The following is a 27,025-nucleotide window of genomic DNA, read 5'->3' as shown; positions in this document are numbered from 1 at the left end:
CAGCTATGCGGTTGTGTTTGCCCCTCTGTCTGTGGCTGGGTTTTATCCTCAGTCTTGGAGAGCAGCAGTTAAGATGCTGGACTCGACTCTGAGAAATCAGTGTGATTGAGGATTGGATAAAGATCCAAGGATGTGAAGTATCTTCTCTTCTGGAGAAGCCTGCTCGCCTGGGCCTTTCTCAAGGCCCTTGGTCCTGGAGGCCACCACCAGGCCCAGTGGAGGAGGCACTGGCTTGAGAAGCCGGGAGATATGTTTATTCTCCTCAACTCTGCGTGACCTCAAAAGTCACTTAACCTCTAGAGTTTAGCCTCACTTAGCCTCCATTTGTCCCACTGATAATTAGTTGTATTAGAGGATGACAAAGGAACCTTCAAACTATAATATTCTATAATTTCGACCCGCAAGTATCCCCGTTTGTGTTATCTTTTGTGTCTTCATTTTAAATGCCCCCTGCGCCCTAGAATATAAAGCTCCTTGAAGGCAGGCACCTTGCCATGTGCATCTTGGTGCCTCCTAAACATCTAGCAGAACACTTTTCACAGAGCAGATGCTTTAAAGATCGGTTTGATTTGTCGATTATATACTGGCATACACTGGAAGAACCCTATACTGAGCCTATTGATGATGACTTTTGTGAATATTCCAGAGCTGAGGACCACTAGTGACCATCCTGAGTGGGTGTAATTGACAGGCTGGAAGACCAGTGTAGACAGTCAACAGATTGGCAGCTGCTGAATGGTGTTGTGTGTCTGGTATTTTCCCATAAGCATCGTTGCTGTAGACATCTTTGCTGCAAGCACTTTTGCCACGTAACTAATTGGTCATAGGACAGTTTTGCTGTAAGAGATAAAAATCACAAAAAATAAAAGAGGGACATAATGAAACATGAAAAATGAATAACAAGATTAAAGACTATTTCAAAATACAAAATATTTGAATACATTTTAAATGTGTATAGATTCATGGCAATACTGTGCAAATAACTGACTTTATTTTGTGGGTTGGGCCTAAGCACTTGTCTTCAAAGTCCTTCGTTCATAGTAGTCTACTTTTTTTTTTGCTTGTTGATTCATCTCCTTGTTTGGCATCCAGCACACTTTTTATTTTTCACTAAAATGTGCTCCTTCATTAAGAGAGGTATCAGTTTCCATAGGACGCATATTTGTAACTGAGCTGTGAATTGCATTGTGAAAAGCCGTCGACACTGTTGTTTGTTCTTGGCATATTGTCACATGTCTGTTGATAGACGTCCCAAAGGTCTATGGGAAATGTGCAGCTAAGATTTATATAATATTAAATGGGAATACTCTGTCCATGAAGAAATGAAACTAAACTGTCAAAGAGTTAAAACCAAACTTTCAATCAGTTACCTTTTACAGCAAAATTGCGTTATGAACAATTAGATATGCCACAAAAATGTTTGCAGCGAAATGCTTGCGTCAGGATGCCTAAAGATACCTAGAACCCGCGTGCAGTGTGGTGTGAAAGCAAGTTGCTTCTCTACCTGCAGGTCCTTTCAAATACAATAGAGGAAAAGTGGCACCTTAAGACAGAAGACCTACTCATCTTCCGTCACTCTTAGAATCTGAGGCTTGCCTGAGTTCTCAGGCTATTTTCCAGTTTCTGCCTTGGTGTTACATGTGGCAAAAGGGCTTCTGGGAGTCGTATGACAACTAGTAACTGCAGAATCAAGGCATCTCTGACCACGGAAACACCCACCTCACGTTATCTGTCAGGTCCCTGGAGTTTGAACTTCCACGCAGATATGAGATGTTTTAATTTGTTGGTGTGCGCCCATGTGTGTGTGTGTGTGTTTATAGCCAGTTTGCATGTGCCCATGTCCTGTGTGGATAAATGTATGAAGTTGCGTGTGACTTCACAGTACAGATGCTTTATAAATCACTAAGTTCTTTACACAGTGAACTTAGGCTGTCATGTTTGTAAATGTGGTAAGAACTGAGGCTTCCGTCTCTTACTGAATGTAAGTTCTTGTGGTTTTGGGTGTAGAACTTTTCCCTCAGCTGGTCTCTCAGCTCCAGGGTAACAGATTCAGTGAAATGAAGCATTTAAGTGGTAGGAAAACAAATCAACATTGTTTTACTCTATCATACAGATGGGAGTATGGGAACCATTATTCATTAGTTTACAGCTACAGAAGGGCCAGTCTGCATTGAGATCCCCAACCATAATGTTTTTCAATAGGTATTGATAATGAAGGTGGTCAGGGGTATGTGAGTTGAGTAGTCAATCAAAAGAATGATCTCTCTGAAAGGGGTCACAAACCACAGAGTAGGGAGACAGATAAATAGAACCAGAATAGGATAGCAAATTTTCAACTATAGCATTAGGATAAAGGTAAGGAAACTACCAAAGCAAAGATGATCTTATCACTCTAACTACAACTCATAACACAAGTTGGAACAAGAAATGAAAATAATAATTTAGGAGGGGAAGAACAAAGGGACTAAATTAGTCTAAGCCAAGTAAGTAAGAGACCACCAGAGAATAGATTATATTATACACGAGATTTTAAATACAAACTTCAGGGTAGCCACTAAGCTAAAAATAGAACAGAGCCACAAAACATAAATAAGGAAAAAATCTAAGAAACCCAGCATAAGAAATTGCAGTACCAAATGGGTAGGATAAAGCACACAGGAAGAGAAAAGCAGGAAAGCCAGATAATGAGCAACAGATTGATAGCATTAAGTCCACATGCATCAATAATCACTCTCAATGTAAACCAATTGAACTCTCCAATAAAAAGACACAGAGTGGCAAAATGGATTAAAGAACAATATCCAATAATTTTTTGCCTCCAGGAAACACACCTCAGCCCCAAGGACAAACACAGGCTCAGAGTGAAGGGGTGGAGGACAATACTTCAAGCTAATAGCAAGGGAAAAAAAGCAGGTGTTGCCATTCTTATATCAGACAAAGTTGATTTCAAAATAAGAGAGGTAAAGTGAGACACACAGGGACAATATATAATGATCAAAGGGACACTTCATCAAGAAGAAATAACGCTTATAAATATCTATGCACCCAACACAGGAGCACCAAGGTTCATAAAACAACTATTAACAAACCCAAAAGAAGATACTGAAAATGACACAATAATAGTAGGGGACCTCAACACCCCACTCACATCATTCGACAGATCATCCAGACAGAAAATCAACAAAGAAATAGCGGAGCTAAATGAAAACTAAAACAATTGGACTCAATAGACATATATAGATCACTTTACCCTAAAAAAGCAGAATACACATTCTTCTCAAGTGCACACGGAACATTCTCAAGGATAGACCATATGTTGGGAAACAAGGCAAGCCTCTACAAATTTAAAAAAATTGAAATAATAACAAGCATCTTCTCTGATCATAATGCTATAATGCTAGAAATTAATTACAAGAAAAAAGCTGAGAAAGGCACAAAGATGTGGAGACTAAACAATACACTACTGAACAAGCAATGGATCATTGAAGAAATTAAAGAAGAAATAAAAAAATACCTTGAAACAAATGAAAATGATAACATACCAATTCATATGGGATACAACAAAAGCTGTATTAAGAGGAAAATTCATCGCAATACAGGCACATCTTAACAAGAAAAATCCCAAATAAGCAATCTTAAACTACACCTAACTGAACTAGAGAAAGAAGAACAAATAAAGCCCAAAGTCAGCAGAAGGAGAGAAATAATAAAAATTAGAGCAGAAATAAATACTATTGAAACAAAAAAGGTGGTAGAAAGGATCAATGAAACAAAGAGCTGGTTCTTTGAGAAGATAAATAAAATTGACAAACCCCTAGCCAGACTTATAAAGAAAAAAAGGGAGAAAGCTCAAATAAACAAAATCAGAAATGAAAGAAGAGAAATAACAACAGACTCTGCAGTAATACAACGGATTATAAGAGAATACTACAAAAAAGTCTATGCTAACAGAATGGAGAACCTAGAGGAATTGGATAAATTCTTGGACTCCTACAATCTCCCAAAGCTCACTCAAGAAGAAGCAGACAATTTGAACAGACCAATCACAAGGAAAGAGATTGAAACAGAAATCAAAAACATCCCAAAGAATAAAACCCCAGGACGAGATGGCTTCCCTGGGGAATTCTACCAAACTTTAAGAGAGGATTTAATACCTATCCTTTTCAAGCTATTCCAAAAAATTAGGGAGGATGGAACACTTCCTAACACATTCTATGAGGCCATCACGCTGATAACAAAGCCTGACAAGGACACCACGAAAAAAGAGAACTACAGGCCAATATCACTGATGAACATAGATGCAAAAATTCTAAACAAAATGTTGGCCACCAGAATTCAGTTCATCAAAAGGATCATACATCGTGATCAAGTGGGATTCATACCAGGGACACAGGGATGGTTCAACCTCCACAAATCAATCAACGTGATACACCACATCAACAAACTGAGGAATAAAAACCACATGATCATCTCAATAGATGCAGAGAAAGCATTTGACAAGATCCAAGAGCCATTTATGATAAAAGCTCTGAACAAAATGGCCACAGAAGGGAACTACCTCAACATAATAAAGGCCATATATGACAAACCCACAGCCAACATCATACTCAATGGGCAAAAACTGAGCACCATCCCCCTGAAAACAGGAATGAGACAAGGATGCCCTCTATCGCCACTCTCGTTTAACATAGTGTTGGAGGTCCTGGCCAGAGCAATCAGGAAAGAAAAACGAATAAAAGGAATCCAAATAGGGAGGGAAGAAGTGAAACTCTCACTGTTTGCAGACGACATGATGTTATATATAGAAAACCTGAAAGAATCCATTGGAAAACTCTTAGAAGTAATCAACAACTACAGCAAAGATGCAGGGTATAAAATCAATTTGCATAAATCAGTAGCATTTTTATATTCTAATAACGAACTAACAGAAAAAGAACTCAAGAACACAATACCATTCACAATTACAACACAAAGAATAAAATACCTCGGGGTAAATTTAACTAAGGAAGTGAAGGACCTATATAATGAAAATTACAAGGCCTTTCTGAGAGAATTGGATGACGACATAAGGAGATGGAAAGATATTCCATGCACGTGGATTGGAAGAATAAACATAGTTAAAATGTCCGTTCTACCTAAAGCAATCTACAGATTCAACGCCATCCCAATCAGAATCCCAATGATTCGAACAAAGAATCCTAAAATTCATGTGGGGCAACAAAAAACCCCAAATTGCTAAAGCAATCCTGAGAAAAAAGAACAAAACAGGAGGCATCACAATCCCTGATTTCAAAACATACTACAAAGCTACAGTAATCAAAACAGCATGGTACTGGTACAAAAACAGGTGCACAGATCAATGGAACAGAATTGAAAGCCCAGAAATAAAACCACACATCTATGGACAGCTTATATTCAACAAAGGAGCTGAGGGCATACAATGGAGAAAAGAAAGTCTTTTCAACAAATGGTGCTGGGAAAACTGGACAGCCATATGTAAAAGAATGAAAATTGACCGTTCTTTTTCATCATTCACCAAAATCAACTCAAAATGGATCAAAGACCTAAAGGTGAGACCTGAAACCCTAAGGCTTCTAGAAGAAAACGTAGGCAGTACACTCTTTGACATCAGTATTAAAAGGACCTTTTCGGACACTATGTCTTCTCAGAGAAGGGAAACAATAGAAAGAATAAACAAATGGGACTTCATCAGACTAAAGAGTTTCTTCAAGGCAAATGAAAACAGGATTGAAACAAAAAAACAACCCACCAACTGGGAAAAAATATTTGCAAGTCATATAGCTGACAAAGGCTTAATATCCATAATATATAAAGAACACTCACAACTTAACAACAAAAAATCAAACAACCCGATCAAAATATGGGCTGCAGACATGAACAGACATCTCTCCAAAGAAGATATATGGATGGCCAATAGGCACATGAAAAGATGCTCATCATCGCTGATCATCAGGGAAATGCAAATCAAAACTACACTAAGATATCACCTTACACCCATTAGAATGACAAAAATATCTAAATCTAATAGTAACAAATATTGGAGAGGTTGTGGAGAAAAAGGAACCCTCATGCACTGCTGGTGGGAATGCAAACTAGTGCAGCCACTATGGAAAACAGTATGGAGATTTCTCAAAATATTAAAAATAGGAATACCATACAATCCAGCCATTCCACTACTGGGTATCTATCCAAAGAGCTTGAAGTCAGCAATTCCAAAAGTCCTGTGCACCCCAATGTTTATTGCAGCACTGTTTACAATAGCCAAGACGTGGAAGCAACCTAAGTGTCCAGCAACAGACGAATGGATAAAGAAGATGTGGTACATATATACAATGGAATACTACTCAGCTGCAAAACAGAACAAAATCATCCCATTCACAACAACATGGATGGACCTTGAGGGAATTTATGTTAAGTGAAATAAGCCAGTTAGAGAAGGACAATCTCTGTATGACTCCACTCATATGAGGAATTTAAAAATGTGGACAAAGAGAACAGATTAGTGGCTACCAGGGGAAAGGTGGGGTGGGGGCTGGGCACAAAGGGTGAAGTGGTGAGCCTACAACACCAATGACAAACATTAATGTACAACTGAAATCACACAAGATTGTAACCTATCATTAACTCAAAAAAGAAAAAAAAAAGAAATGATCTCTCTGGTGTCTTAATGGGGGGTTAAGGGAGCATCCTGTTTGGGTCTTAAGAAGGACTGGAATTTGGGATTTTTGCTTCTTATTAGGACTCTCTTTAAGTTTGTGCTGTCATCTCTTGGCCATTGGTAACTGTGATTGATTGTCTCTGTCTTCTATAGCTTGGAATTGCGATTGGGTTCTTGGTCCCTCCTGTTTTGGTACCCAACATCCAAGACCGGGACAAGCTTGCCTACCACATCAGCATCATGTTCTACATAATAGGAGGTGTAGCCACTCTGCTTTTCATCCTGGTCATCATTGGTAAGGCCTTTAGTAGACTGATGGGAGGCTGGGAGGCAAGGAGGTTCTGCTGACTTGGGTGGGGACCTTGTGAACACGGCCCTGGAATACCATGGACATTGATAGAAACGGGAGGAATGTTTTTGCCTGAGCAGGTGGTACCGATACAGTGCTAGCTGATCCTGTACTTTGTTAGTGGCTCAGTCAAGGTTTAGTTGTAATTAACCAGTTCCCCATATGACCTCGCCAGAATTAATGTGCGGACTGCTGATCCCCTTGATGAAGCCCCGGTGAGCACTTATGATGTCACAGGCCCTGTGCTGAGCGTGCCTGATCTCATTCAATCCTCAGCACCCTGTGAGTGAAGTACCATTGTCACTCCCATGTAACAAACAGGAAAGGGAGGCTTACGGCCAGTTAATACATTATCCAAGGTTAGAGAGCTAGTAAGTGGCGGAGATTGGATTCAAGCCTAAATTTGTGAAACTCCAGACTCTAAATATCTGAAACAAAACAAAACAGAATTGACCCCAATACTAATCCTCTCATAGAATCACCTGAAAATAACTGGGACCACATTTTTGTTTTTTTGATGTTGCCATTCTAGAATCCTCTGGTTTCTATTTTTTATTTCATTTTATTAAAATTTTTATTGTGATTATGATAGTTTACAACCTTGTGAAGTTTCAGTTGTACTTTATTGTTTGTCAATCGCATTGTAGGTGCACCATTTCACCCTTTGTGCCCACCCCCCAACCCCCTTTCCCCTGGTACCCACTAATCTGTTCTCTTTGTCTACAGGTTTAACTTCCACATGTGAGTGGAGTCATACAGAGACTGTCTTTCTCTATCTGGCTTCTTTCACTTAGAATAGCCTCAAGGTCCATCCATGTTGTTGTGAATGGGACGATTTTATCCTTTTTTATGGCTGAGTAGTATTCCATTGTGTATATATACCATATCTTCTTTATCCAATCATCAGTTGATGGGCACTTAGGTTGCTTCCATGTCTTGGCTATTGTAAATAATGCTACAATAACATAGGAGCCCAGGGGACTTTTGGAATTGCTGATTTCAAGTTCTTTGGGTAGATACCCAGTAGTGGGATGGCTGGGTCATATGGTATTCCTATTTTTAATATTTTGAGAAATCTCCATACTGTTTTCCATAGTGGCTGTACCAGTTTGCATTCCCACCAGCAGTGCATGAGGGTTCCTTTTTCTCCACAACCTCTCCAGCATTTGTTACTTTTTGTTTTGGTTGTTTTTGCTGTTCTAATGGGTGTAAGGCGATATCTTAGTGTAGTTTTGATTTACATTTCCCTGATGATCAGTGATGATGAACATCTTTTCATGTATCTATTGGCCATCTGAATATCTTCTTTGGAGAAATGTCTGTTCATGTCTCCTGCCCATTTTTTATAGGGTTGTTTGATTTTTTGTTGTTGACCTGTGTGAGTTCTTTATATATTATGGAGATTAACCCTTTGTCGGATATAAGACTTGCAAATATTTTTTTCCCAATTAGTGGTTGTTTTTTTGTTTCAATCCTGTTTTCCCTTGCCTTGAAGAAGCTCTTTAGTCTGATGAAGTCCCATTTGTTTATTCTTTCTATTGTTTCCCTTGTCTGAGAAGACATGGTGTCTGAAAAGATCCTTTTAATACTGATGTCGAAGAGTGTACTGCCTATATTCTCTTCTGGAAGACTTAATTGTTTCAGGTCTAATCTTTAGGTCTTTGATCCATTTTGAATTTATTTTGGTGAATGATGAAAAAGAACGGTCAATTTTCATTCTATTACATGTGGCTGTCCAGTTTTCCCAGCACCATTTGTTGAAAAGACTTTCTTTTCTCCACTGTATGCCCTCAGCTCCTTTGTCGAAGATCAGCTGTCCATAGATGTGTGGTTTTATTTCTGGGCTTTCAATTCTGTTCCATTGATCTGTGCACCTGTTTTTGTACCAGTACCATGCTGTTTTGATTACTGTAGCTTTGTAGTATGTTTTGAAATCAGGGATTGTGATGCCTCCCGTTTTGTTCTTTTTTCTCAGGATTGCTTTAGCAATTCGGGGTTTTTTGTTGCCCCATATGAATTTTAGGATTCTTTGTTCTATTTCTGTAAAGAATGTCATTGGGATTCTGATTCGGATAGCGTTGAATCTGTAGATTACTGTAGGAAGCGTGGACATTTTAAACTATGTTCATTCTTCCAATCCATGTGCATGGAATGTCTTTCCATCTCTTTATGTCCTCATCAATTTCTTTCAGGAAAGTCTTGTAGTTTTCGTTGTACAGGTCTTTCACTTCCTTTGTTAAATTCACCCCAAGGTATTTTATTCTTTTTGTTGCGATGGTGATTGGTATTGTGTTCTTGAGTTCTTTTTCTGTTAGTTCTTTATTAGAGTATAGAAATACTACTGATTTATGTAAGTTGGTTTCACACCTTGCAACTTTGCTGTAGTTGTTGATTATTTCTAATAGTTTTCCAATGGATTCTTTCGGGTTTTCTATATATAAGATCATGTCGTCTGCAAACAGTGAGAGTTTCACTTCTTCCCTCCCTATTTGGATTCCTTTTATTCGTTTTTCTTTCCTGATTGCTCTGGCCAGGACCTCCAGTACCATGTTAAATAAGAGTGGTGATAGAGGGCATCCTTGTCTCATTCCTGTTCTCAGGGGGATGGTGCTCAGTGTTTGCCCACTGAGTATGATGTTGGCTGTGGGTTTGTCATATATGGCCTTTATTGTGTGAGGTAATTTCCTTCTATCCCCATTTTGTTAGGAGTTTTTTTTTTTTATCATAAATCGTTGTTGGATCTTGTCAAATGCTTTCTCGGCATCTGTTGAGCTGATCATGTGGTTTTTCTTCCTCAATTTGTTGATGTGGTATATCACATTGATTGATTTGCGGATGTTGAACCATCCCTGTGTCCCTGGTATGAATCCCACCTGATCCTGATGTATGATTCTTTTGATGAATTGCTGAATTCTGGTTGCCAAAATTTTGTTGAGAATTTTTGCATCTATGTTCATCAGTGATATTGGCCTGTAGTTCTCCTTTTTCGTGGTGTCCTTGTCAGGTTTTGGTATCAGGGTGATGTTGGCCTCATAGAATGTGTTAGGAAGTGTTCCATCTTCCCTAATTTTTTGGAATAGCTTGAAAAGGATAGGTATTAAATCCTCTCTGAAAGTTTGGTAGAATTCCCCAGGGAAGCCATCTGGTCCTGGGGTTCTATTCTTTGGGATGCTTTTGATTGCTGTTTCAATTGTGATTGGTCTGTTCAAATTGTCTGCTTCTTCTTGGCTTAGCTTTGGGAGGTTGTAGGAGTCTAAGAATTTATCCATTTCCTCTAGGTTATCCATTTTGTTGGCATATAGTTTTTCATAGTATTCTCTTATAATCCGTTATATTTCTGTGGAGTCTGTTATTTCTCCTCTTTCATTTCTGATTTTGTTTATTTGAGCTTTCTCTCTTTTTTTATTTGTAGGTCTGGCTAGGGGTTTGTCAATTTTATTTATCTTCTCAAAGAACCAGCTCTGTGTTTCATTGATCCTTTCTACTGCCTTTTTTGTTTCAATAGCATTTATTTCTGCTCTGATTTTTATTATTTCTCTCCTTTGCTGACTTTGGGCTTTATTCTTCTTTTTCTAATTCAGTTGGGTGTAATTTGAGATTGCTTATTTGAAATGTTTCTTGTTTGTTAATGTGTGCCTGTATTGCGATGAATTTCCCTCTTAATATGGCTTTTGCTGTATCCCATATGAGTTGGTATGGCATGTTATCATTTTCATTTATCTCCAGATATTTTTTGATTTCTTCTTTAATTTCTTCAATGATCCATTGCTTGTTCAATAGCATGTTGTTTAGTCTCCCCACCTTTGTCCCTTTTTCAGCTTTTTCTTGTAATTAATTTCTAGCTTTATAGCATTATGATCGAAGAAGATGCTAGTTATTATTTCAATTTTTTTAATTTATAGAGGCTTGCCTTGTTTCCCAACATATGGTCTATCCTTGAGAATGTTCCATGCGCATTTGAGACGAATGTGTATTCTGCTGTTTTTGGATGGAGTGTTCTATATATGTCTATTAAGTCCAACTGTTTTAGCTTTTTGTTTAATTCCACTGTTTCCTTGTTGATTTTCTTTTTTTTTTTTTTAAGGATTTATTGCTTTTTTTTTTTTAAAGATTGGCACCTGGGCTAACGACTGTTGCCAATATTTTTTTTTTTTTCTGCTCTATCTCTCCAAATCCCCCCTGTACACAGTTGTATATCTTAGTTGCAGGTACTTCTAGTTGTGGGATGTGGGATGCCACCTCAACGTGGCCTGATGAGCGGTGCCATGTCCGCGCTCCGAACCCTGGGCCACCGCAGCAGAGCGCGCGAACTTAACCACTCGGCCACATAGCCGGCCCCTCCTTGTTGATTTTCTGTCTGGATGATCTGTTGAATGATGTAAGTGGGATGTTGAGGTCCCCTACTATTATTCTGTCATTTTCAATATCTTCTTTTGGGTTTGTTAATAGTTGCTTTATGAACTTTGGTGCTCCTGTGTTGGGTGCATAGATATTTATAAGCGTTATGTTTTCTTGATGTAGTGTCCCTTTGATCATTATATATTGCCCCTCTTTGTCTCTCTTTACCTGCCTTATCTCGAAATCTACTTTGTCTGATATAAGTATTGTGACAGCTGCTTTCTTTTGTTTGCCATTAGCTTGGAGTATTGTCTTCCACCCCTTCACTCTGAGCCTGTATTTGTCATTGGAGGTGAGGTGTGTTTCCTGGAGGCAACAAATTGTTGGATCTTGTTCTTTAATTCATCTTGCCACTTCGTGTCATTTTATTTGAGAGTGTAGTCCGTTTACATTGAGGGTGATTATTGATGTATGAGGGTTTAATGCTGTCATCCTGTCACTTGCTTTCTGGTTTCCCTGCATTTCCTTTGTTTCTCGTCCTGTGTGTTTTGGTCTACCCATTGATTTCTGCAGTTTCTTCTGCTGTGTTTTGTAGTTTATTCCTTATTTATTGTTTGTGTCTCTGTTCTGCTTTTTAGTTCAGTGGCTACCCTGAAGTTTGCGTTTAGAATCTCGTGCATAACATAGTCCACTTTCTGATGGCCTCTTATTTCCTTAGCCTGCACTGATTCAGTCCCTTTCCTCCTCCCCTCCTAAGTTATTATTTTCGTATCTTATTCCAACTTGTGTTGTGAGTTGGTGGTTAAAGTGACAAGATTGTCTTTGTTTTTGGTGTTTTCCTTCCTTCTAGCTTAATGCTATAGTTGAGTATTTGTTATCCTATTCTAATTCTATCTGTCTCCTTACTCTGTGTTTTGTGACTCCTTTCTCCCTTTTTTCTTTTTTCAGATATGAGGGCCTTCTTGAGGATTTCTTGTGGCGGGGATGTCATGGCTACAAAGTCCCTTAGCTTTTGTTTGTCTGGGAAAGATTTAATTTCTCCCTCATATCTGAAGGATATTTTTGCTGGATAGAGTATTCTTGGCTGAAGATTTTTATCTTTTAAAGTTTTGCATATGTCATTCCCTTCTCTCCTAGCTTGTATGGTTTCTGCAGAGAAATCTGCTGAATGTCTGATAGGAGTTCCTTTGTAGGTTATTTTCTTCTGCCTTGCTGCCCTGAGTATTCTTTCTTTGTCATTCATTTTTGCCAGTTTTACTACTATATGCCTTGCAGTAGGTCTTTTTACATTGACAAATCAAGGAGATCTGAAAGCTTCTTCCACACACATTTCTCTCTCATTCCCTAGATTTTGGAAGTTCTCTTCTATTATTTCTTTGAGCATGCTTTCTGCTCCATTCTCCTTCTCTTCCCCTTCTTGGATACCTATAATTCTTATGTTGCATTTCCTCATTGAGTCAGATATTTCTCAGAAACTTTCTGCATTTCTTTTTAGTCTCAGTTCTGTCTCCTCTGTCTGGAGCCATTCAAGATGTCCATCTTTGATTATGCTGATTCGCTCCTCTATGGTGCCCACATGAGCATTCAGGGAATCTGTATTTTGTTTTATCTCTTCCATTGTGTCTTTCATCTCTAGTATTTCTGATTTATTCTTCTTTATACTTTGAATCTCTTTTGTGAAGTAGCTCCTGAACTCTTGAATTGTTTCTCTATATTCTCTTTTACCTCATTCAGTTTTTTGACAGTAGCTATTCTGAATTCATTGTCGTTTAGTTTACTTATTTCTGAGTCCTCAGGTCATAATTCTGGGCACTTACTGTTTTCCCTCAGGTCTGGAGCTTTCATGAACTGCTTGATGTTGGAAGTACGGGTTTTGCCCATTGTGATATTATTTGGTTGCAGTTACAGCCTATCACCACTAGATGGGGGTCGAGAGGCACGTTTTCTGAGCCCTCCACCTTCAGCCAAGATGGCATGGTAAACAGCGGGTTGGGGGCGGGGAACCTTTTCTTTTGTGTGCAGACCCAGGTTGCCTGATCAGCTCTCCTTATCTGGTCTCCTGGGGTCTTGGCTTGATGAGGTCACCCCATGCAAAAGCTTTCGCCTGTTAGTGGGCTTCCCTTCGGGCTGCACTGCCCATGGGAGTCCTGGGTGATCCTGGGTCGCGTGACCCTCCCCTGCTCCTTCCCTCATGGAACCTCCGGTGGCAATGATCCCAGTCTTTAAGGGAGGGAGCGAAGTTCTCTCTTACCCCATTCCAGCTCCTGCAAGGGGGGCTCCAGCCTCTCTGCCCTCTGTCATTTGGCTGCTGTGGGTCTCCAAGGATTCCTGTGCTATTAGGATATTTTCTGTTGGAATTTGGTTGCTCCTTTTTGTTGTAGGTTGGAGGGGAGAGAGTCCTGGGCAAGCTCACTTTGCCATGACGCCAGAAAGATGGGGCCACATTTTTTTAATGATTTCTTAAAAATTATAAAAGAGTAATGTATCCTCATTATGGGAGAATCTAGAAAATACAAAAAAGAATGCCCATTAATTTAGCCTTGTACCAGTTAATCCCAAACACGAACCTCAGATAACTACTGTTAATTTTATGTGCATGTATGTTTAATATTGAAGATACTTGGTGAATTTTATCTTCTTTCACCATCTGAGTGGTATTACATGGGCTCTGATAAATTCAGAAACAGCATAGTAGAGGTTTTCATTTTCAGTTAGTCACTCGTCTTTAAAGCTTAACCGCCTTTCTTCCTAACATTTGAAATTTCGACCTCACGTGTTAAATGTGTCAGTCCTTCCTGCCGGCCTCACCTCCAGAGTCAGTTTTACAATCTGTACATCACTCCACTGTTTTCACTGTGTCCTTCCTTCCCCAGTGTCCAAGCTGAGGAAGGGCTGTCTGATGGCCCCAGAGGCTGGCAGATATCTTGGACAGAGGACTTGGTGTCCTGGAAGGCTGAGAAGCCGTGGAGCCGTGGGTGAGAGCAGGAAAGAAGAATCCGGCCAGGGACCCTCACTCAGCCAGACTTTAAGTTTCAAACTGTGATGTTCCCACCTGCAAATTCTCATGTTTGTAGCTGGTGAGGGCATGGTCCTTTGCAGCTGAAATCTGGGCGATAGGACACTGCTACATTTTGTCATGTTATTATCAAGCACAGATAGTAGCTCATTGAGTAAAGAACTGAGAAATCTTATCTGAATTCTGTTTTGTGGTTGCCAAGTCCTTAAGCAAACACCTGCTGTTGCAGAGATAAATAACCTCTTGCCTTGCTTTGATTCCCCTGATGGAAGGGGAGGTGAACAGGCAAGACAGTGGATGAGGGCTTCCCAATGGCGGGAAGTCATCCAGGACTGTTTCCAGAGAAGGAAGAAGCCGGGCTCTGAAGTCAGGGCTGGAGGGTTTTCTGGGTGGGGAGCCCTTTGATCTTCAAGAGAGTAAACCTCATTAGCAGAGCTTCCTCTTACTGGAAACAGCCTATTGACCTTTGAGGAGTGTTCTCATGGAGTGTGGGGGAGGCCACGCGGTGTTTGCTTGGACCTAGTTAGGGGACCATTTTAGCCAAACGACTGGCTAAACTGATCTGCCCCCCAGAGAACTGAATGGCAATCAGTGCAGACAAATGGATTGGCCCAGTTGCACTGAAAATAGGATATAAAATGAATGGTTTTCCATGTCCCCCCTCAGTCCTTCGTATTTGAGTGGCTACTCCTGCAGGAGCATGTGTTAATCCTCTTGTCTCTTCGGGAGGCAGGTATCTGACTCAGACTTTGAGAAACTAGGAAAGGACCTGAGTTTTTCCAGTAGAAGAAGCTCCTTTCACTTCTTCAGGGAATATGTACCGGCTGCCATGTGCCAGGCTCTGTCTAATCGTGAGCAACACCGTCCCTCCCCCTCGAGAGGAGCTCTGGTGCTCAGCCAGTAACTGGGCTCACTCATCCCAAAGCTCAGCCCTCACTGCCTTTCCATCCTTACATTACTACTGCATGTTCTCAGGGCTCTGTGCTGTGTTCTTTGCTGGTTGTTATGGGACTCCTTGATCCTTGAACATTGCCTGGGAGGCCCAGTGATGGCAGCCATTCAGAGGCCATTAAGGAAAAGCAATCAAAGAGCAGCTCACTCAGCCACAGACAGTGAGATGCAGCTTCAAGAGAGGGGCTGTAAAGGAGCTAGTTGAAGAATTACTATTTCCTCTGGGAGTCTGGGCTCCTCCTCAGATGAGGGAGCCAGCTCTGCAGGGATGGGACCACAGGGATTTGCAGTGATCTCTGTCTCTTTCCTTTCAGTATTCAAGGAGAAGCCTAAACATCCCCCCAGCAGAGCACAGTCCCAGAAGCCTGCCTTGACGTCCTCTGATGCTTTATCCGCCATCATCCGGCTCTTCAAAAACCTCAACTTTGTGCTGCTTGTCATCTCCTATGGTAAGTTGCAGGTGTCTGGGAGTGTCCTTGAACAGGGAATGTGGGACAAGAGGCCTGATGTGTCTGTGCGTCTTACTCTTTCCAAATCCAAAATGCATATGTAACGTCATTGTTTGGGGTCAACCAGAAGAGCCAGCAGTGCCTCAGGGCCTTTGCATGTTCTTAAAGTTCACCTAGAATACCATTCTTTCCCATGTCATTTTGTCTGACAAATGCCTGCTGATCCGTCAAGTCTCATCTCAGTGTCACTGCTGTAAAGCAGTATTAGGTGACCTTTCCTCTTTTATTGTGCTGTTCCCGGTATGTCTTAACACTTAGAATTTCTTAAAAAGTGTTTCCAGCTCTGTCTTCCAACTAGACTTTGAACTCCCTGAGAGCAGAGGTTTACATCTTTTCATCATTGTAGTTCCTCAGCAGTGCCCAGCCTGGTGTGGATACTCCACCAGTCATTGAATGAGTGAGGGATTGAATGCATACATGAGTCTTGCCACATGAAGCACTCCCCAACCAATCCTCCTTCTGCTTGTACCATTGGCTGCTTTTTTACCTGAATGCAAACAACATTCCTCTGTCATTTCATTTTCTTGGCTTTTGGTAAGATAAATTTTGAATACAAAATAAATAGCAGCAACAGCAACAAGTCCTGGGGAGGGAAGAGAATCTCATTTCCAGAGTTGACATGGTATTTAAAATGTCAGGTTTTCAACACAAAACTATGGGACATGCAAAGAAACAGGAAAGCATTGCCCATACACGTGTGATAGAAAGTGTCCCTGAGGAAGCCCAGACGTTGGACATAATAGACAAAGGTCGTAAATCAACTGCTGTAAATATAGTCAAAGAGCTAAAGGAAACCATGTCTAAAGAATGAACGAAAAGTAGAGAATGATGTCACACCAAATGGAGAGTATCAATAAAGATGGAAATACAAAAGAACCAAATCGAAATTCTGGAGTTGAAAACACAATACCTGGAATGAAAAATTCACTAGAAGGCTCACCATCAGATTTGAGCTGGCAGAAGAAAGAATCAGTGACCTTGAAGATAAGTTGAATGAAACTATCCTGTGTGAGGAACAGAAAGAAGAACAGAATGAGGAAAATGAGCAGAGCCTCAGAGACCTGTGGAAAACCATCAAGTATACAGCGTATGCATAGTGGGAGTCCCAGAAGGAGAGGAGAGAGACAAAGGGGTGGAAGTACATCGTCATTTAAGTTGAGATAGTGCTAAACTAGAAAAGCAGTCCACTTCTGAGTCTCTGGAAGCATTTGACTCTATCGTGTATAGACAGGATTTATTAACATTTTTCTCTAAGGCCTAGGATTACCCCAGTGAGAGGGAGTTAAGCTAACCTAGGTATTTGGACACATTGCAGAAAACCACAAGCCTTATTTCCATGGTAGAGAATTGGACTTGGTGACAGGGCTCTTTCCCATAAGGAAATGATTCTAAAGCTTGATCATAGATTTGAAAAACATTTTATTGAGCCATTATCATGTGTCAGGCACCATGTTAAGTGCTTTACCTGTGTTATCTCTTTTAATCTTCAAAATAGACCTAGGACTTAGGTCCTTAACTGTATTGCATTTTATACCTGCGGAAGCAGGCTCTGGTTTAGTTCCTTGCCCACGTTTGGACAGCTAGTGAGTAACAGAGCTTGGATATAAACTTCTGTCTGTCTGATGCCAAAGCCCATCTTCCTGACCACTGCGCCATTTTGCCTTTTCATGCAGATGGGAGCCTCTTGGAGACAGAGCCAGGGCTCTTTTCCTAGTGCTCTTGCCTGAGTGGTCTTTGGGTCAACCTAGGGGAGTATGTCCTTCCTCAGATTCAGTCCTCCAGACCAGTTGCCTGGGGGTTGCTTTCTTTTAAGGTGTAGGTGTAGAGTTCTAGGGTTTTGGAAGCAGGACCAACCCTCATTGACCAGCCATCTTTGGGATTTGGGGATGATGGGGTCTCAGCCTTAGTGTGTCTCTCTCTATGGTTTACAGGCCATGTAAAGGCAGTGTCTGGCACTCAGTGCACCTCAGAATCTCTACTTTCTTCTCCCACTGTCTTTGCTCCAAATTAAAACAACAACAAAAAACCCTCTATAAATTCAGCAAGAGACTTAGAAACCCCGCAGAGATCCCCCAACAAACCCTGCAGTTTCTGGTAAGGCAGCGAAGAGGGAAATGGTTCATACTTTTTATATTGTGCATATGATGTTCATATTTTCCTCTGAATTGTATGCACTTAAGAGCGTGTAGCTGGGAATCAAGCAGCTGATAGCATTCTACAGGCACATTTGCTGGACGTGGATGGACATCTTGGAGCAAGAGCCTTGAATGCTGGACCGGTGAGTTCAGAGTTGGCACATAATGAGTGGGGGGGTCTGAGTTTTGGTGTCAGCCCTACCAATCACTGAGTGTACCACCTTCACCCATTCTGTGCCCATCCTCTAATTACCTTCCCTGAGAAAATAGTAATAATATTTGCTTCTCATTGGAGTGCTCTCAATGGAAATGAAAGCTTTTAAAGCAATTGCAAATAAAGACACTGGGCATCCAACTTGCTGTTGGTTGGTAAATTTGCTGATTTCTTAGGTTCTTTCGTTGGTCTGAGTTGGATTTCACCAAGTAAGGAGTAGCTCTCACTGAGCTGGCGGGATGTCCAGTATTGCATTTGTAGTGGCTTCTCCAAGCTGCTGAGTCAGCTGCCCAGAGCTGAGGTGCAGTGATACAGCAAGGCCTCGGAGGAATTCCAGGGTCTGCGTGTGGCTGGCTTTTCCCTATAGGCTTCTGGCCACACACTGAGAGTTAGGTTTGAGAGAAAAAAAGGGCCATCCAGCTAAATTTGAGTTTCAGATAAGCTACAGATCTTTTTAATATAAACACATCTCATGTAAATTTGGGGTATATTTATGGTAAAAAATTACTTCTTTATCTGAAATTCAGATTTAAGTGGATGTGAAGCTGGGTACCTGAGGGTTACTGTAAATATTCTATAAGATTACCTTTCACCTTGTTATGAAAAGAAGTTAATCTTGTCAATTTGCTGTTTTCTTGTTTAATGTGAGGGGTGACCCAAGGGTCACAAGGATTTATGAGCTTGTTTCACAAAAGAAAAAGAATGCCTTCAGGGAAGTTACAATCACCAGATAGCCAGCCCCCAGCTGCTGTTGGCCCCAGAAGTCACATTGCCCAAAGGCTTTTCTGGAGTGAAAGAAACATGGGTTACCCCTTTGTTTCTCTGAAACTCCTCCTGCCAAACCCCTTAGCATTACACAACTCCCTGCTTTCTTCTCTTGTGAAGGCAGATTTGACAGAACCTATCCTTCTGCCTTTTCATCTTGGCCAATTTGCATAAACCTTTCTCCATCTTCCAGCACTGATGTCTCCATGATTGGCGCATCAGGCACATGAACTTGAGGTTCAGAGTTTCGTTTGTTGTTGTCTTTTCTTAAATCTGGCAGCCCAGCTTGGAGGGGAGGTGCAGAGGTTGGGTTTGTGCTGGATGTTGCAGCAATATCACAGGAACAAGGACCTGCCTCCTCCTCTAGTAAAATACCTCCCCTCCTCCAAGTTTGGTGATGCAGGAAGATGCAGGCTGCAGCCAGATTCTCCTCGGGTCTACCAGAGGGTGGGGGAGGGCAGGGCCTGTGATGTGTCTGAGCAGTGGGGTGCCGTGAAGAAAAGAGCCTTTCTTTGGCTGTCTACTCCTTGTGTCTCTAGGTCTTGCTTCCCCATGACCTCCCTTATGTCTTGTCATCAGTGGTGTAACAACCACCATGTTGAAAAGAATCATTGAAAAGGCACCTCTTCTAGAGAATGTCCTCAAAGCCAATACTTTTCCATGTCATCCCGCAGCCTTGCCTCCAGCTGTGCTTCTGAATCGTCTTCCAGTGTTGGTCATCGGGAGTCCTGAGGACACCTTTCCTTGGGGCTCTCAAGGGCTTTCCCACTGCCCCACCCACATGGGGCTAGGGAGGGGGCTTTGGGCCCCTTCTGAGATGCTGGCTTCAGAGTGGGTATAGAATCCTCTGGATTCCCTGGTGCTTTGCTGAGGTCTGGCTGGCCCTTTGAAACAAGAGTTCACTTCAAGTTCAGGAAGGATGGAAGGGAAATGAACACCGAGTAACCAGGACCCGGAGATAGGATCTGGGATCAGTGTTTCCCAAGCTTCCTGATGACAGAACTCCTTGGGGTGCTTGGCTGAATGTGTGTATAGATGTCCATGTGTCTCCTGTAAATTCAAATCCAGAAAGTCTGAGTTGCGGCCTGGGAATCAGCTTTTAACAAGCAGTCCAGGCGATTCTGGTGGGTGGAGGGGTTGAGAGCTTCTAAAGCAGGTGTGTTATGGATCATCTTCACGGTCTTGAAGCCCCTTCCATCCCAGCTGCCTCCATGGTAACCCCAGCACCTGGGGGCCTTGCTTCATATTCCCAAGGCCATTTATTCCAAACTCCAGAGAGTTTGAGAAATACCCAGGGTTTTTGTTGTTGTTGTTTTTAAAATGCAGGTTCCTAGCCCCATTCCAGAAGAATCAGACTTAGTAGGTACAGGGTGGAGTCCAGGAGTCTGCATTTTTAAGCTCTCAATCCTTCTAATGCCAGTGTTCTCTGGACCACAGTTTGAACAAACTGGTCTTGACAAAGGGGAGAAACTCAGAGTGATGACGCGGCCTTCCTACCTTCCTAAATCCCGTCTCCTCAGTGACCCAGTCTTCTCCCAGTGACAGATACCAGGATGACCAGGCCTTCCAGGGGATCACATTTTCTCCCAGGAGTACAGCCCTGACCTGGCAGGCTTGCATTGCTGGGGACAATCACACCCGAATACAACATAAAGGCCTCTCTTCCTGTGAGAGGGGCTCACACACAGGGCGGAACACGTGTTCATTCCTGCCCTTCAGTGTGGACACCGAGCCCCCTGATTTGGGCAGTGGGGTGGATTTGTGCTGTTTAACCATGTCTGATGACCTTTGACAATATGGGAGGGATAACTAGATTACAGATTGATTCAGAAAGCATACAGAAGCTCCTAATTCCTCTAGGGTTGGAGTTTAGAAACAATTGGAAAGGATGGCAGCCTTCCAGGGTGAGGCCCTGCTGGAGACCCTGGAAGCTATGCCATGGAGGCATTACGAGCAACAGTAGCTCCTGTGAGGTGTTGAACCAGGGATGCCATGTCTCCCTCCCCTGCACCTGAGCCATCACCCTGGGTGCCAAATAGCTTCTGGCTGGCTCCGTGGCCTGGGGTTCTATGGACCGGTTCCATTGAAGAGGAACTCCTGAGGCTGCCCTGCCCACGGGCTGTCCTCCAACCGTCTAAGTGGTTCTAAGGTCAAGTGTGCCGGTGGTAGTCTTGGGAGCCTCAAAATTAGTTAAAATTGAAAAGACCCCTGGTGGGCATTACTGAGTGGCCTCTGTAAAAAGGGTTGTTTTTAAAATCTCTGTGCATCTTTCTTGTCTATAAAATGAGGATCATAATATTACTTACCATCTAGGGTTGTTATGAGGCTTGTAAGGTGCTTAGAACAGTGTCCAGTACATAAGTATGTGCTGCTGCCATCATCATCATCACCATCACCGTTATTGTGAAGGGAGGGCAGGAGCCCCTTTCTCCTTTGGGTCAGTTCCCGTCTGATCCAGTTACTAACTCACTGTATGACTTTGGACAAATGGCCTCATTCTCTAAGGACCCGGATTCTTACAGTATATTCTAGGTGCTCCATTTGTTACTGAGCCCTAAGGGACTAGTGACCCACAACTGGGTCCTTTTGCCCAGAGCCACTCGTGCCCATAGAACGAGCCCAGGTTCGGGGGAGCAGAGCAGAAACGTCCTTCATTGATGAATGGATGAGGAGGCAGAGCTCCCGCTCTAAAACACCTTCTCTCCAAGGGAAGGTGAGCAGGGTTCTTACGGGATGTGAAGGGGAACGGGGGCATTTGGGGCATGCACAGATCTTCCCTTCTTGTACCCGGCATCTTTTACACACATTTCCTTTTGTGCCTGGCACCCGCTTGCCATCTTGGACCTTTCTGGTTGGGCTGGTTGTGCAGTGTGGCCCCCTGGCATTGTTCTGCCTTGGTTCCTGTGAGCAAGCACAACTTCAAAACAAAGCACTAGACATAGAAAATGTTTTAGGGACTTCTCTGGGTGACAAATTTGTTGAATGAGTCGATGAATTAGGAGAGTCCACTAAATGCTCTTTAGGGTCCTTTCTGGTTTCAAATATATATTTTGTGTAACATTGAATCTGAGAAGAAAGTTGAAAGAGGGATGGGGAAAGAAGTGAGAAGACACCTGTGGAGGGAGTGGTGTCAGGGGTCAGAGGTCTGGAGCAGTCTGGAGAGGGGAAAGGTCATCAGGAGGAAGTGGAAGGTACCATTAGTTGCACTGACCCCATAGGCCTAGCCAACACTTAAGAGGAATGTAGACGGTTCTGACTTGGAAGTCATAGTTTCCAGAGCCTGTGTTTCCAGGGCAGAGTTAAAGGGATCAAGGGCAATGGTATGTGGCCAAGGAAAGGTTCAAATGGTTACTGTTGGTTTTTTTGGAGTATTTCTTTGCGAAACACTGCAGGTAGCCTCATACGCCCTGGCTTTTTCTTCTCTGAGGACATCACTCACCGTGCCAATGAGGATGAACATTTCTACCCTCCCTGACTAGTTGGGGGAGAAGTTAGCAACGGCCCCAGTGGAAGGCTGACCCTAATGCTCTGTTTCTCCCTCCCTCCTTAGGTCTGAATGCTGGTGCTTTTTATGCCCTGTCCACTCTGCTGAATCGCATGGTGATCTTGCACTACCCGGTAAGGGAGTTCCCTAAGCACGCTGCACCGTGGCAATGAGACTTCTGTGTGTGTCTTGGCCAGAGCTGGGGCAGCAGTTAATTCTTGATTCTCCGTAGTTTGTGGCAGTGTGGTATGGGGGTGTATGCTTATGGGATTTGGAGGGAGGTGGCCCTGGGTTTCAACCCCAGCTTTGATGGTACTAACCTGCGTGACAAGGTAGTTAGCCTCTCTGAGCTCTCATTCTCTTTTCTGTGAAAGAAGTATAATTACTTCCTGAAAGATTATTTGTAGGATTAGAAAGTAAATAATATTGTGTGTGTATATATATGTATTCTTATCTAGTATATATATGTAAAGCACAGAGCATGGTGCCTGGTGACACACAAGGTAAACATATAGACATATAGAATCACATAGGAAATATTTAATTTATAAAATATTAGCAAGGTTTAATTTGAGCTCTTAGTTGATCAACTGAATGCTCTTTCTAAATGTTTCCATCATCAGTGAGGGCTGGACACTGGGAGTGGGATCCCGAGTGTCCTGGAGTCAGAAATCCTGGGCCCAGCCCTCTTTTGAAAGGATGAGGGTCTCCCACTTTGGGAGGTGGTGGCCATTGTGGCTCAGCGTTCCAGAGTTGGCATTTGACAGGTTTGAAGTCAAATCCTAGCTGTGTACTTAATAAATGCCTCATGATCTTGGGCTGGCAGGTTAATCCAACTGTGCCTCAGTTTCCTCATCTGTAAAATAGGGAGTATTCGTTCCTAACCTTATGGTGGGGAATTATGAGAGTTAATGAGATGGTGTAAAGTCCTCAGCACACCATCTGCCTTATAATAAGCACTCAGAAATGTGTACCTGTTCTCTTCCTCTTCCTTTGGCCCTGATAGCTCAAAACCTAAGGATGGAATGTTTGGATATACATATTTTAGTTTCCCCATCTGTGAAATGGGAATAATGAGAAATCAAAGGGTTGCTGTCAGGATTAAATTTTTTAAAAAATCTACCCAAAAGTGGTTCCAAGGACAGAATTGGGTCCCCCCGCATCCAGCATCACGCACACACTCTGGGTATGTTATGTTGGGAGAAGCAACCATTCTAGGACTCTCTCCCCACTGCAGCTTCCTACAGACCACCTTCCTGGTACTTTCTGAGAACTGGCTCTAATGGAGCCCGAGTTGCCTGCCTTTACCCCTTGGCCATGGGGACTGTGCCCTGTCCGGTGTCTTGTCGCTTCACTGAGTGCTCACTGGGGCTGTGGTTTTCCCAGGGGGAAGAAGTAAATGCTGGAAGAATCGGCCTGACCATGACCATTGCAGGAATCCTCGGGACCGTGATCACAGGCATCTGGCTGGATAAGACCAAAACCTACAAGTAAGTGACTTCCTCCTGGACTGTGAACTGGGGACCCATGTTCTGAAGTGACACATTCGTTAGCAATACGGCTTCAAAGGTTGGGGTGCGGCAGCTGGGGGTTTGAGTGGTTAAGCGGGCAACTGAAATTTATCTTCTCTGAGCCTCAGTTTCCCCATTTATAAAATAAGGGAAACAATAGCCGCCCCGTGGAGATCTTAGGAAGATTGAGGTGGAGGACATGAGGCCAAGCACAGCACCTTGCCCAGTCCCAGCCCCCAAGCAGCTTGTGCAAGGTGCAGAAGAGGGAGAAATACAAATGAATGTGGAAAAATGGCAGCAGTTGGGAAGTTAGTGGAAATCCCAAAGAGCAGAGTGGGGAGGTGACTCCACTGCCCTGTGCCCATGGCTCCCTCTTGGACCCCATGGGTCAGCCAAGGTGCTCTGTGCTTCCTCCAGTTTGCAGTGTATTATCTTGCAGGTGCTTACACCTCATTGGTAAATGTTGTGATGTGCTTTGGGCCTGAATGCCCAACACCCACTGAGATTTTAGTGTACGCCAGGCTATCCAGGATGCTTGTTAGAAATACAGATTCCTGGGCCCCACCCTCAGGATGCCAGTTCAGTAGGAGAATCTGCATTTGTAAAAAGCAATCCCAGGGTCTCAATTCAGTAGTCAGCCTTGGAGAAAAGGCTCTGGAGAACAGAGGCCCAACATCCTTCTTTCTTGTTGCTTCTTTCCAGTGCTCTGCATGCCCTGGGTGCTCAATTGTTGCTGGCCGGCAGGGTAGCTGCCAGGGTTGTCCTGCTCTGGGGCAGGGCTGTCCTCTGGACTGCTTTGTCAAGGCCTCCAAAGTTCCCAGTGTCTGGAGGCGACAGACAGTAGCAGACCTGTTCTCTCCACACAAACCCGCTTCTGTGAGGCTGTGGTCAGACCAGGTCTCAATCTGGCCACCCTAGTCAAAGGCCCATTGAGGCCATCCCTGGGGATGTGGCCGCCTGGCTGAACATGACGAGGAGCCCGGCTTGGCTTAATTACTGCTGGTGGAGCTTGGCTGCCGTCTCGTCTCTGCCATCTGTCAATTGCTTGCTCACCGCCAGACATGAGAGCCATGAGGCCTGGCCACCCCCAAGCCAGGGAACAGCAGGGTCCCTTTTTCCAGGGCTTGCCTTGTGGCAGGAGAAGGGAGGGATTGGAATGTCAGCTGGGCTGGGATGTGGGCAGCCAGGTGATTCAGACGAACTGGAGACTACAATGGAAGGGCTGGGGAGGACACCTCAGAACCTAAGTGTCACCAGTTCCTGGTGTCCCCTGATGTCCCACTCCTGCAGGCAGCAGTACTACGCAGGCAGAGAAAGGAGGTGAGAGCTTTGTGATCTGGTCATTTCGGTGACAGTTCCCCCCTCCCTAAGGCTCCCAGATTTGTTCTGTTTGGTTTGGAGGCTGGAAATTGGGTGTCAGGTCCCTTGATCTCAGGCTGGCACTACCCATAGTTTTTCTAGATGGGTGGTGCTTTGAGTTGAATCTATGACTAAACAAACATGCAAAGATGAGCTTGTGGGGTCAGCGAGAGAGCCTGGTGTCCATGAAGGTGCATTCTGCAGGGTGGGGGATGGGGAAGCTCCTCTACCCTCAGCAGCTCTGAGCACGGGGTGGGAGGGGCCTCCTTCAGAGGCTCTGGCCTTAAGCTTTTCCAAAGATGCCACCACACAGTGTATTAGTATTCCTGGGTGCCGTGGTAGAAGGAGTGCAGTGTTCCAATCCCACCCTCAATTTACTCAACAGGTGTCTTTGGACAAACAACTTAACTGGCTGAGCCTCAGTTTCCTCATTTGTAAAAGTAGGGATAGTCATGCATTTCTTGCCCAGCGTTTCTGAGGGTTGAGTGAAATAATAAATGCCTGTGAAGTGCTTTGCAGAATTCCTGGAGCCCGATAAATGCGGTATCAGTAGGACATAGCCTCAGCCCGTATTGGTGGCGCCCCCGCCGTGTTTCTGACTCCAGGGGAGACCAGTGAAGGCAGTCAGCTTTCCGTGTCGGAGTCCTGATGTGCGAGGCGGGAGGGCGGACGGCTGTGCAGAGCCGGGCCCTGCAGTGAGTGGGGCAGGGAGAGGAACGCAGGTCCCACGGCAGAGTCAGGGCCCAGCAGAGTCCTGAGCGCACAGCACGGGAGGAGACGCATGTGGAGGGCACAATCAGGGTGACACCGAAACCGAAACCAGCACTTTGCTGATGGCCCTTCCCAGGGGACAGACACAGGGAGATGTCACAGGGAGTGGGCAGAGCCTTCTCGCTTTGGCTTTGGAGTCAAGCACTAGTTCAGGGCTGGAGAATGTTCTCTCTCCGTCCCGCTGTCTGGAGCGGAGTGGTTCCGACTCAGCAGGAAAAGCTGTGCTGCTCCTGTGCACGTGGCAACAGGAAGAACTTAGAGAAGACAGAGAGAACCTAATGACACTGCCCAGCATTGTCATGGGGTCGTGGGGACAGCAGACGAGCAGAATCAGATGGCTTCTGGGGTAGTTTTGTGCTCCACTGCCACCTGACCAGAGCTCGTGTTGGTCCTGTTTGTTTTTTTGGTGCAGGACGAGACAAGGAAGGGCTGTACCCTTACTGCTTGTGGGTAGAAGGACGAGTCAAGGTCCTGCTAGATGTCGTTGAGAGGGTTCTGCAGGAGGACACACATGCAGCAGACGGCTTCATGCTTCCTGGTCTCACCCTTTGTAGCACTGACCACAGTGTACTTCAGGAATTATTTGTGTGATCGTTGGTTTAGTGTCCATCGACCTCTTGGACAGAAAGTTCTATGAGAGCAGATGTCCCAGCACACAGCAGACGGCTTGACACACAGCAGGTGCTCAACAGATACTTGTAGAATGAATGAATGAATGATCCTGTTAAATTCAGAAGTGTATGACTCAACCTCTTTGCCTCCACTTGTAGGGAGACAACCCTGGTGGTCTATATCATGACTCTGGTGGGCATGGTGGTGTACACGTTTACCTTGAACCTGGCACATCTGTGGGTAGTGTTCATCACCACTGGCACAATGGGGTAAGTTTCACCTCTAAGCTGTTTAACTAGAAAACACCATCCCATGGCTCCTCAAGCTGGTGA

The 27,025-nt window shown here is 43.5% G+C and overlaps 1 protein-coding gene across 3 annotated transcripts in view; it reads left to right on the top strand.

Moving 5' to 3' along the window:
* Positions 1-27,025, top strand: part of LOC100057829 (choline/ethanolamine transporter FLVCR2) — a 49,431-nt gene that overhangs the window by 15,144 nt on the left and 7,262 nt on the right. For all 3 annotated transcript variants that reach the window (XR_011432233.1, XM_070250178.1, XM_070250177.1), the window contains exons 2-6: positions 6,833-6,974; positions 15,648-15,782; positions 22,507-22,574; positions 23,827-23,930; positions 26,852-26,962. Coding sequence is in view for 2 of the 3 variants with exons in the window: in XM_070250178.1 (XP_070106279.1) it covers positions 6,833-6,974; positions 15,648-15,782; positions 22,507-22,574; positions 23,827-23,930; positions 26,852-26,962 (560 nt within the window). In the remaining variant the exon portion in view is untranslated. The remainder of the gene's footprint in view (positions 1-6,832; positions 6,975-15,647; positions 15,783-22,506; positions 22,575-23,826; positions 23,931-26,851; positions 26,963-27,025) is intronic.

The sequence above is a fragment of the Equus caballus genome, chromosome 24 (assembly GCF_041296265.1).
Source record: "Equus caballus isolate H_3958 breed thoroughbred chromosome 24, TB-T2T, whole genome shotgun sequence".
NCBI classification, from domain to species: Eukaryota; Metazoa; Chordata; class Mammalia; order Perissodactyla; family Equidae; genus Equus; species Equus caballus.
The sequence above is the reverse complement of the archived record's forward strand: the minus strand, read 5'-3'. Positions and strand labels throughout refer to the sequence as shown.